We start from the raw sequence: 11,545 nt of genomic DNA, 5'->3' as shown, positions 1-11,545 counted from the left end.
AATTTTTACATAGTTTACAAATATATAAATTTTATTTCAAAAAAAATTTGAAGATTTCATGCGTAAATTTTCGGTCAAACTTAAACTGTTGGGCTCTCAAAAAATAAAAAGTGTCGCATAAATTGAAACATAAGAAAGTATATGAATAACTAATCCTTATATAAAATAGTATATTGATTCCCTCATAACTTATCTCTACATCAATATATACTATACTTGCATAACTCTGGCCGGCTAACAAATTAGTAAGGATATACGAAATATGTGTTGTGTACACATTAAGAAAATGGCGGACAGCAGAAACACACTAGCTAATTGAAATGATGATGTGAGTAGTGTGAGAGTGGATGTTGAAATGGACCACTTTGTAGGGCCAAAAGGAGCTTCCTTTTTGTTGTTTTGCATGTGCTTTGTGCACATAGACGCGTTTCCACATCTATAAATAGCCTCCAATATCATGCAATACTCATTCAACTACAAATTCCCATGGCGAAGCTTAAAATTGTTAACATTGTTTTCTTTCTCTTATTAGGTATAGGAATATGTTCAGCCGCTAGAACCCTCCTCACTTATGGTGAGGCAGGCGCTTATGGTGGTGGAGGAGGTTCCGGTGGAGGTGGTGGTTATGCAGGTGGAGGACACGATGGTGGATATGCTGGAGGAGCTGGTAGTGGAAGTGGAGCTGGAGGTGGCCATGCTGGTGGTGGATATGCTGGAGGAGGTGGTGGTGGAAGTGGAGCTGGAGGTGCTCATGCTGGCGGAGGACATGATGGTGGATATGCTGCTGGAGGTGGTGAAGGCGGTGGTAGTGGATATGGTGGTGCAGGGTCAGCAGATGGTGGATATGCTGCTGGAGGTGGTGGAGGTAGTGGTGGTGGTGGTGGTAGTGCAGTTGCTGGAGGTGGAGCACATGGTGGTGGTGCATATGCTGGAGGTTCAGGAGGAGGTACTGGCGGCGGCTATGGTGCTGGTGGGGCACCAGGGGGTGGATATGGTGGTGGAGGTGGACATGGAGGAGGTGGTGGTAGTGCTTATGCTGGAGGAGAAGGAGGAGCCTCAGGTGGTGGATATGGTAGTGGAGGAGGAGCTGGTGGTGGTGCCGGAGGAGCACATGGAGGAGCATATGGTGGCGGCGGTGGTAGTGGGGCCGGTGGTGGTGGAGCCTATGCCGGTGGAGAACATGCTGGTGGTTACGGAGGAGGTGCTGGAGGTGGTGAAGGTGGTGGACACGGTGGTGGTTACGCTCCTTGAGTGGTCATTCTAATCACCATTTGCAATCTAAAAGTTTCCATCTTCTTACCTACACTATTAAAAAATAATGTAATGAAATTGTGGTAGGAAGATGTTATATATATATATTCGAAGAAAAAAGCATTGCAGTAAAGACCTGCAATCTTTTAAGTGTAATGTCGTTTCCTTTAAAAGCAACATTAAGATATGATTGCTTGTATTGAAATGGTTGGCAAATATATATTTTCAATCTATAAGTTGCATGCATGCAATAACTAGCAATGATATATATATATATCTTGGGCAAAGTAACCTTTGCAAGCACAAGGGAACTATTCATCATAAAACATACAAAGGAAGAAAAGAACTAGATCCACGAGAAAAAAATATTTAATAGAAGAAGATAAAAGAATTTGCTTACCATGTAGATGTACTGTCGATACTTTTTTTTTTTTCAGCCTTGTGTTACCCCAAACACTTTTGAAGAATAAAAAACAGCTTAAAAGTCAAAAATCACGTAAAATAAGTAAATTCAAACACCATGGGACCCCGGCTTACAAGAATTCATGTTGGCCCAAATGCATGTGGTCAAATACAATTTTAGGAGGATTAAAAGCTAGCAGAGTGTCCAAGAATAATGCTCGTCTTGGACAGTTAAGAACACATGAAGCATTCCGTCTTACAGTTCAAACTGAAGAAGAAAAAAAGTCCTTGATTTCATGATTTTTATTGTCAAAGTGAGAACTGAAGCAAAGAGTTGTTGAGTCCGTCGTTCTATGGCTAAAAACTCAAGGATTATGTCCTTAATTGAGTTTGTGGTTTTACAAGTGACAACTTCTATCTTTCAACATATTTCAAATTTCATCGCTGCATGCTGGAGTTTTTGTGTTTTAGCGCTAGAATATTTTTGTTTTAATTTTATGTGCATTTTGAAAATTTGTTATTTCTTAGTTATATACCAAATGGTGATTAAATGTTCATAAGTGATTCCAAAATTGACCGTTTCACCTAATTTTCCCCTAATATTTTGTAACGTAGCAGCACAAATTCTATCCAACCTAACAAGTTAATTTTGGTAATTCTGTCCAAGGGCTTGGTAAAATTTAAGGCTCCTTTATATATATATGATTTACAAGAATATAATGTCCTTGGAGGTGGATTGTCTTGAAATTTAACCTTGCTTGTGTCATGGATAAAAATTCAAGTTTAACGAGTTATAATTTTTGAACTAGAAAATTTGCGTATGAGACAAACAAAGGCCAAAAAATTAAAATCACTCATTTTCATTGTCATTAGGTGTATCTCCATATATATATAGCTACTAGTGAAATAATTCACGCTTCGCGCGGCTATATGAATTATTTATATGTAATATTTATATTAAAGTTAGTATCGAATATATAAGATAATATTGATATTTCTCTTCATCTGTGATATCATACATTTTTTCATTTTTTTAAACATATAAAATATATTGTTTTTTTTAAGTGCAAACTATTCATATGTATATAGTAGAACAAAATATTCATCGTGGTGGAGTAAATGGAATAAGAGGTAATATTTGAAATTAACAATATATTGTATTACGCTGAAATTATTTTATATGTTTTAATTTCCTTTATCTTTTGTAGGAGTACTAATTTTCTATACAAACTCTTAGTAAAAATAATAATAATTTGTTATGTCTTTATTATTACATTTGTTTATTATAATTTTTTAAACATTAATTAAAATATTTATAAGAATTATGAAAAATGAAACTTACAAAAGTTATGAATAATATTTAATATTAGAAGTTACAAGTAAGATGAAGAGACATGAGTTATAAATAATTCAAATGTATAATTTTATTAGACATTAAATGTATTAACACTTATGCATTGATTTTATTTGTAAAATAAGAGGTAGATATACAAAAAAAAAGAACAAAATAATAATAATAATTGGTGACTGCATAAAAATTATAAATACATTTCAAACAACAAAAAAGAATGGTGACAGAAACATATTGTTACATACGCAAATGGCATCATGAACTAATATTTTATTTTTCAATTACTTTAATTTTTTGCAAGTATAATAAAAATGAAACTCCTAATCATCATAATTTTTTTTTTTGTTGAAATAGGATAATTATATTAATTGTGCTTCATAACAAAGAAAAAGTAGAGTAGTAAAGGATCAAATGAATAGCATTGACAATACATTTAGCTAAATTATTTATACAAACCAAAATTTAAAAAATTCTAGCAAAGTAACTAAGTTACTAATACAAATCAAAGTAAAAAAAAAAATCTAGCAAAAATAATCTCTAATTATACTTCATTTTTTTCCCTTCTATCATCTTCATTTGCAAGTAGATCCGCCACCATATTTTGCTCCATATGTAAAACTCTTCATCATATGCAATCAATTGAATAAAAATGAATAAATAAAATATCATATACTAATTAAAAATAATTATATCAAAAGAAAGAAATTTAAATTATATGTAATATATTTGTATATTATTTTTCAATAGTACTAACAATACTACATAATAATCATTTCTTGAAATCTAACAAATATTATTATCAAACTATATTATATCCGGAAAACTGACTATTAGAAAGAATAATTGCATACTTACAACACATTGTTAAGAATTACAAAGACATTTTTTTTAATCATACTTGCTTGATGAATGATAATACAAACAGAAATAAAATATTAAGAAAGCATGTCTAAGTACATAAAAATAAAAATAAAGACTTGAGAATGAAATATATTTTACCTTTGTGTACTTCTTTTTTGTTACATGTTAGTTAATTCACAAATAAATATGATGAAGAAGAGAAATTATAATTTTGTATGTGAATCTTCGTGAAAGTAAATATGAATTTATATAGACAAATTAAAATTGAGGAAATGAAAAAAATAAGGACTTGAGAATGAAATTTTATTAACTTCATGTATTATATTTTTGTTACATGTTAGTTTCATTCACAAATCAAATATGAATTTATATAGACAAAATAGAGGAAATGAAAAAAAAATACTTGAGAATAAAAATATTTCTTACCTTCATGTACTTCTTTTTTGGTACAAACCAAACCAATATGATGAAGAAGAGAAAGGATAATTTTGAATGTGAATCTTCATACACTAATATGAATTTATAGCAAAATAGAGGAATACCATAAGACATCATAAACTTACAAATTTAAGTTTGGAGGTTATGGACATAAAAATTATGAAAGTTATGAATATTATTAAAAGTAAAATTAAAGAGGGATAAGTCATGGGTAATAACTCCTTGTGAATAAATTAAAAAATAAAGAGAAAAATACTTAAAATATAAAAAAAATTATTATCATTTCATGATAAGAAGTGAGACAAACAAATAAAAAAAAGAATGTGGAGAGTTTTTGTTGTAAATGTTCTTCCATTAATAAATATTTATTTGTAATAAATTAAGTAATTTACTTTTACAATACAACAATTAATTTGAATTAAAAAAAAGTCAAAAAAGAGAAAAAAGATAAATTATGTTTCTTCTTTATATAAGTGAGACAAACAAATAAAAAAAAGAATATGAAAAGTTTTTATTGTAAATGTTCCTTCATTAATAAAATATTTATTTATAATAAATTTAGAAATTTATTTTTACAATACAATAATTAGTTTTTTTTTAAAAAGCAAAAAAAAAAATATAAAAAAAAAATGCAAATGGATGCCATAGAGAGGTGTCACATCACCTTATCTATGTTTCTCCTTTATATATTTGTAATAAATTAAGTAATTTACTTTTACCATACAATAATTAATTTGAATTAAAAAGAATATGAAGAGTTTTTATTGTAAATGTTCCTTCATTAATAAAATATTTATTTGTAATAAATTTAGTAATTTATTTTTACAATACAATAATTAGTTTTTTTTTAAAAAGCAAAAAAAAAAGAGAAAAAAAATAAATACAAATGGAGGCCATAGAGAGGTGACACGACACCTTATCTATGTTTCTCCTTTTTATATTATATATATATGATTTGCCTCTCTACAACATTTTGGTTCACGAGTCATTAAAGTCACTTTTACATTGGAGATATTTTTAGAAAATATTTCTCTAAAATTACTATGTTAGATGATCTTCTTTTTTTCTTATTATTATTTTTTCTTTTAAGCATTCACCTTTTCTAGGCCCCTAAATTATTGGGACTTTCAAAAATTTTAAATAGTGGATCTATGATTTTATTTATTGCTTAATTAGAAAATATAGAAGGTTATAGAAAAAAGGAAGGAAAGAAAGATTGTCTTTTTTTAATGGTATATTTTAGAATTTGAATTAAGCTAACCAAATCTTTATATTGATAAACAAAATTTCTTATAATAAAATCCAAAGTAATATAAAGCAAACATATGATTAACATCTTATTAACTCCTTCTAGTATAAGTAATAATATTACTATTAAATATTTATTGTCAACTTAAAAGCTTTATATCTAATAAAAATATTATACTAGAAACAATAAATGTAAGAGAAAAAATGATACTAACTACTTATATGTGTGCGCATGGACAAAGCTACACAATATTAAAGGGAGTCAATTATACACCATTCACTAAAAACTTATAATATATACAAGAGAAATACTATAGATTATGGATAAATAATACACATTAAATACCCTAAAACAATTAATTAAATGGTGCAGCTCAATAGCAAAATGTGTTAAAAAAATAGCCCTAATAAAATCACAGTTTCAAAAAGGTTAAAAACTTAAATATACCATTTAATATCTAAATAACCCCTATATAACAATAGTTTAACTTTTCACCTATATAACAATAGAATTTTTACAAAACAAGGCAAATAAAAAATAAATCGAAAATTAGAATACAACAACTTCCTATATTAAATAATATTGTATTCCTTAGTTTCCTCTCATTTTATTGTAATTCGTGATTTTTCTTCTTTTTCTAATTTTCTTCCTAAAATATTGAACAAATGAATTCTATTTTTCTCGCCACCCTTTTTTTGTGAATTTTTTTCTTTCCTTCTCTTTTTCTCTCTCTTCACTCGTCTCTTTCTCTTTCTCTTTTTTTTTATACCAACTTTTACCCCGTTTTATTTTCCAAAATTTTTTATTTTTTATTTCTCTCCTTTCATTTTTTTGTTTAAATCATTTTTTGCACCAATAAAGATTGGAACATATAACAAAAAATTAAATTTATCATCAATGCATGTATTTATTTTTTAAAATTTATTTGATTATAATTTGATGTAATTCTTTCATTAGGGTAAAATTTAATTAGATTAATTTGAACTCGACACCGAAGTTAAATCATATTGTACACCATGTAAATTAATTTGATGATACTAAAAAATTGATATATATATTTGATTAGATTATAGTGTTATGTATTATAGGGTTGTAACATATAACTAAAAATTTTTACCATTAATTATAAATCAACATCTTTTATAGTTCTAAGTCAACATATCACCAAAAATATTAGTCATACCATATATCAAAATATATACACTATAAAATATTGCAACTTTAAATCAACAAATCACCATTATTTTTTAACCAACAAATTCACCAATTATTTTTAGTTGTTATAGTTATTAAAAATTTGAACTTGACATAAAGGTTACAACACATTGTGCACCATGTAAATTAATTTGACGATACTAAAAAGTTTGTATATACTTGATTAGATGATGGTTTTATGCATTGTAGGGTTGAAACATATAACTAAAATCAACCGTACCATCAATTATAAATATATTTTCTTTTATAGTTCTAAATCAACATATCGCCAAAAAATTAGCCACACCATCCATCAAATTTAAATCAATAGATTACCAAAATTTCAATTATATCATCCATCAAAATATATACACTAAAACATATCACATTTAAAAACCAACAAATCACCAACTATTGTACCAGATCAACCACCAAAGTATATTCCTTAATACATATCACTATTTCAAATAACATAACATATCATCAACAATGGTACCAAATCGGCCACCAAAGTGTATATACTAAAATATTTTTGTGTTTAAAAATTATTTCTATAATTTATGGACCACATGATACAAATCATATTCACTATAATAATACGAATCTTCTTTGAATTAGCAGTTGTAATTTTTTCTCCTTAGCTTCCCTTTTTTTGCCGATTTGAAGGTAATAATGATAGAATTTGCACTAACATCTTTCTCCTTACCTTTTTTTTGGCGAATTAGTTGTAACAGAGAAAGAAATTTCACTATTGATGGCATGAATTGCTCTTTCATATCCACTTATGGGAAATTGAGTAAATGCATTCAACTCAAAATGTAATTTAGAACATATGATGAGGCTGTTAATATTGCGTTGAAACCTTGACTTAAGGTCCTTTCTAGAAGTAGAATTCATAGAATTTTTCATAGTAAAAAACAATAAACAAAAACATTTTTTGTTCTTGAATTAGAGGTGATTTTTAAAAAGAAAAAAAAAGCAAGAATAGAAAAGAACCAAAGATATTATAAAAAATGGAGGTTTTTACCTTAGATACTAACAATGGAAGAGATGAGAGAGTAATAAGAGAGAGAACATTCTTGTAATTGAGATGAATGATGGAGAGAGAAAAAAAGAGATCTTGTTATGAGTTCCAAAAAAATAAGCACACTAACAGAAAAAAACGTGTATTTTTTTAAAAATTTTCATATTTATAATTAAAAACATAGTTTTGTAAATAAAAAAGAATATATTTTATATTGTAAATTAGAATCTTAAACACAATATCTTATAATTGTTCCCTTTAAAGGGGCATACCGTAGAAATAGTCATATATATAAAGTAGCTTTTGGCTTCTTTTCTATTTATAAGAAAATTTGATAATGAAAAATGAATTTAAGGTAAACTCAATATAGCTAACCTAATAAAGATATTTAATCCATATAAATGCGATCTCATTTTAAAAAATGAACCATATTGGTTGGTCCATGAATCCAATGGCAAAATAAAGAAATAGTAAGTTGTACTAAAATTTGATGTTACTGGGGAATTTTGGGATTTTAAGAAAATATTGGTAAAACTGGATAAAAAGCTAGGTATTTTAACTTGAGTTATGCCTCAAATTCAAATTACATAATAGATGGGTAATTGCAGAAAAGTGATAGGGTTATCGGGTTTTCATCTCGACTACAAGCTATATCATAGATAAATTCAAAAATCGTCTAGTATTCCTAGTGTACGAAGGATAACATGCTGGGATGACTGCTATCAAATTTTCAATTAGTGAGCCTGAAAACGGAGTGTATGAAGTTAATGAGACTATTGTTACTATTCTTGATGCTTAGAAGCTCATGTGTGTAAAACAATAACATTTGTACATATGATACATGGTTATACAATAAAAACATGCTTAAGGTTTATATTGGTTATTTTACTTTCTTATATTGTTGTCTCTGTTTGAATTTGTTGAATCCATGAAAAGATTGGATCGACGGATACAATTTTAGGGTTCAAAATGGGGATTTAGATTATTCAAACACCCTTTAGATTAAGAGGTAAAGTTGGTCAAATCTATTTTTATGTCTGTTTTTGACTTCTGGAAGGATTTGATAAATATAAAAAATAAATCAAAAATGACATAAAATAAATTAAAAAGTATTTGACAAGGTCAAAAATGACTTAAAGTAAATTTAAAATGACTTAAAGTAAGTCAAAAACAAAAGTGAGTCTCCCCCTACTTTTTATTTTTTGACTTAAAAGTCATTTAATAAGTTTGCAGGCTCTACCTTCAGCATAATAGAAGGTCTAAGTGATCAGGTATCTGGTCAGTGGCTTACCAGTAATGCAAGCATTGTGTCTGTGGACCAGCTATCTGGAGGGGCGGGCCTACGTGGAGGTGAGGGGTTCATTTCATCAAAAAATTACACGGCATATACAAGGTCAAATTTCAGTATTATGTTTATATACTATAATGAACCCCCCAATAACATATGAGAAGCTTAGTTCAATTAGGGGTGGGCGTTCAGTTCTTCGGTTCGATTCTTCGGTGTTTGGTTTTAGAAAAGTGTGCACCGTATATTAAACCAAACTAATTTGATTTGGTTCGATTTTTTCTACTTCGGTTCGGTTTAGTTCGGTGTTTTTAAATCGATTTTTCGGTGTGAATGAAAAATAAAATAAGTATAAAATGTAAGATACTTAGAAATTTATGTGTATCACAGTGGAACACTTATTGTGCTAACTAAAAGACTATATTTGTCTTTATCAAGAGCATTGTGCTTCCAACTATTTCTCAAGAAAAACAAGTACGAAGACTGTTCCTTTACATAATGTACATTGGTAGAAATATGTTTGAGTTTCTCTTGAAAATTAATATTTGAAGTTAACTATTGAATTGTACATTTGTTGTTACATTGATTTGTTCATGAATGATTTAATTGTTACTAAAAATTTTAATTTTTAGTTAAGAGAATGCCCATATATATAAAATTAATTAATTTTTATTTTTTTAAAAATAAAAGTTCGATTCTTCGGTGCACTGCCTTACATCGAACACCGAACCAAAAAACCAAACTTTCGAAAAAATAACACCGACACCGAATCGAAAAATTAAAGAACCGAAACCGAAGAACCGAATTAGTTCGATTCGATTCGATTTTTCGATTTTTCGATATAAGGGGGTTCAAAGTTGCCCAAGAGACCCAATTTCTAGTCTCGTGTATTGCATTATTTTTGTTGAATTTTTGCTTCGGTTTCCGGCTCAAATTTAGAGCTAGAATCTAACCCATCTCAATATATATGGGCTGGATCTTTGTTATTCTTCTTACTTTTTTAAATAAAAAACTTATTTTTGCTCTTTTGTATTATTTCTTTATCTTAATTTGTTTTTGTTTAAATTTTTTAGGTATGTTCTTTTTAATTTAACCATTTATTCTTCTTATTTTTATTGCTCATTTTGTTTGTAAATAACTTTTTTTATGTATTAACTTGAAGAAATTATTTTAAAATGATGAAAAAATTGTTATTAAACTTGAAATTAAGGTAAAAAAATATTTTAAATAAATAAGATAAGAATATCCTTAATTCCTTTTAATAATATCTATTTAATTGAATTTTTTCTTTGATTTCATGAAATTTCTTTCCTACTTTTCAATTTTATTCTAAAGAGGTGAAAATTAAACTAAATTTATTTGATTTATTCATTTTTTCAATGCTAACCTAGTAAATTAAATTAAAAAATCGACGATGTCATCTTTTTACCTTTTGAATATGTAATAATATTAGTAACTTAATCTTTACACTATTTTAAAAAATTGTGGTGATTTTCAAAGAAATATATGATTGAATGGGCACTGATTCACAATTTAAAAAGTTTAATATTAAATAGAATACTACAAAATAAAAGGAAAAAAACTTTAAGAAATTTTAAGAAGACTCTATGGAGTATAATAAAAGTATAAAGAGCCGCTAAACGGAGTACGACAAGTCTAGTTAAATTTAGCAAGTTAAGAATAGTCTTTCTCTTCTTCGCCTTATAATTTTCACATGTTTGCTTCTTCATATATTGAACCCCCTTAACTAAAATCCTAGCTCTGCCACTGACTATCTGGACATACCAAGGCTATAGGGGAAGGTTCTGTACGAATTATCTTTAAATAGGAAGGAGTATGTAGAGGACACGTATAAGGATAGAGGGTTAGTAGGTAATATAGTGTTTGTATTATTAGGGTGATTGGTATTTGTCATTGTATTAAGTAGGCGTTTGGCCATGCGATACCATATCAAGATACAAAATTGCGAGATGGAATCAGCGGTTGGACATGCGATTTCATGTTGATTCCATCTCATGATTTCATATCATGAGATGGAATCCCATATTCTCCAAAAATCATGATTTGGAAATTCCATATCATGATTTTGTTATTACTTTAAATTTAGTGAGTGTAATGGTAAAGTAGGAATTGATTTGGTGAATATAAATAAGAACGGAGGGAGTAATACTTTTTTATTTGTTCATAATAAAAAGAACGTCTCTTTCGGCTACATATGAAAATGTTTAAAGCAATTTAATATGAAAATGGACAAAATTGGTGATGTATGTTTGATAATCACTACTTCCAACATGTTTGATTTTAGCACGAAATTAATGCACTGAAAATGTGTAATTGCACACAAGTGAAACAAGACATGAACCACTATGATATTGACACACAAGTGAAAATTGACATAGCTTGTACAATGTTACATAATTATATGCGAGAATACCAAAGGATTGATGAAATATCTATGGGCTATGAGCATGAAAATATAGTTGTGAATGA

The 11,545-nt window shown here is 28.2% G+C and overlaps 1 protein-coding gene across 1 annotated transcript; it reads left to right on the top strand.

Moving 5' to 3' along the window:
* Nucleotides 1-474: 474 nt before the first annotated feature.
* Nucleotides 475-1,497, top strand: LOC102581258 (glycine-rich cell wall structural protein 1.8-like). The gene has a single exon (XM_006361128.2). The coding sequence runs from the start codon at nucleotides 487-489 to the stop codon at nucleotides 1,249-1,251; it is 765 nt and encodes a 254-aa protein (XP_006361190.1). The 5' UTR covers nucleotides 475-486; the 3' UTR covers nucleotides 1,252-1,497.
* The last annotated feature ends 10,048 nt before the right edge of the window (nucleotides 1,498-11,545 follow it).

Source organism: Solanum tuberosum, unplaced genomic scaffold (assembly GCF_000226075.1).
Source record: "Solanum tuberosum cultivar DM 1-3 516 R44 unplaced genomic scaffold, SolTub_3.0 scf00346, whole genome shotgun sequence".
Classification (NCBI taxonomy): domain Eukaryota; kingdom Viridiplantae; phylum Streptophyta; class Magnoliopsida; order Solanales; family Solanaceae; genus Solanum; species Solanum tuberosum.
This window is presented reverse-complemented; position numbering and strand designations above follow the sequence as displayed.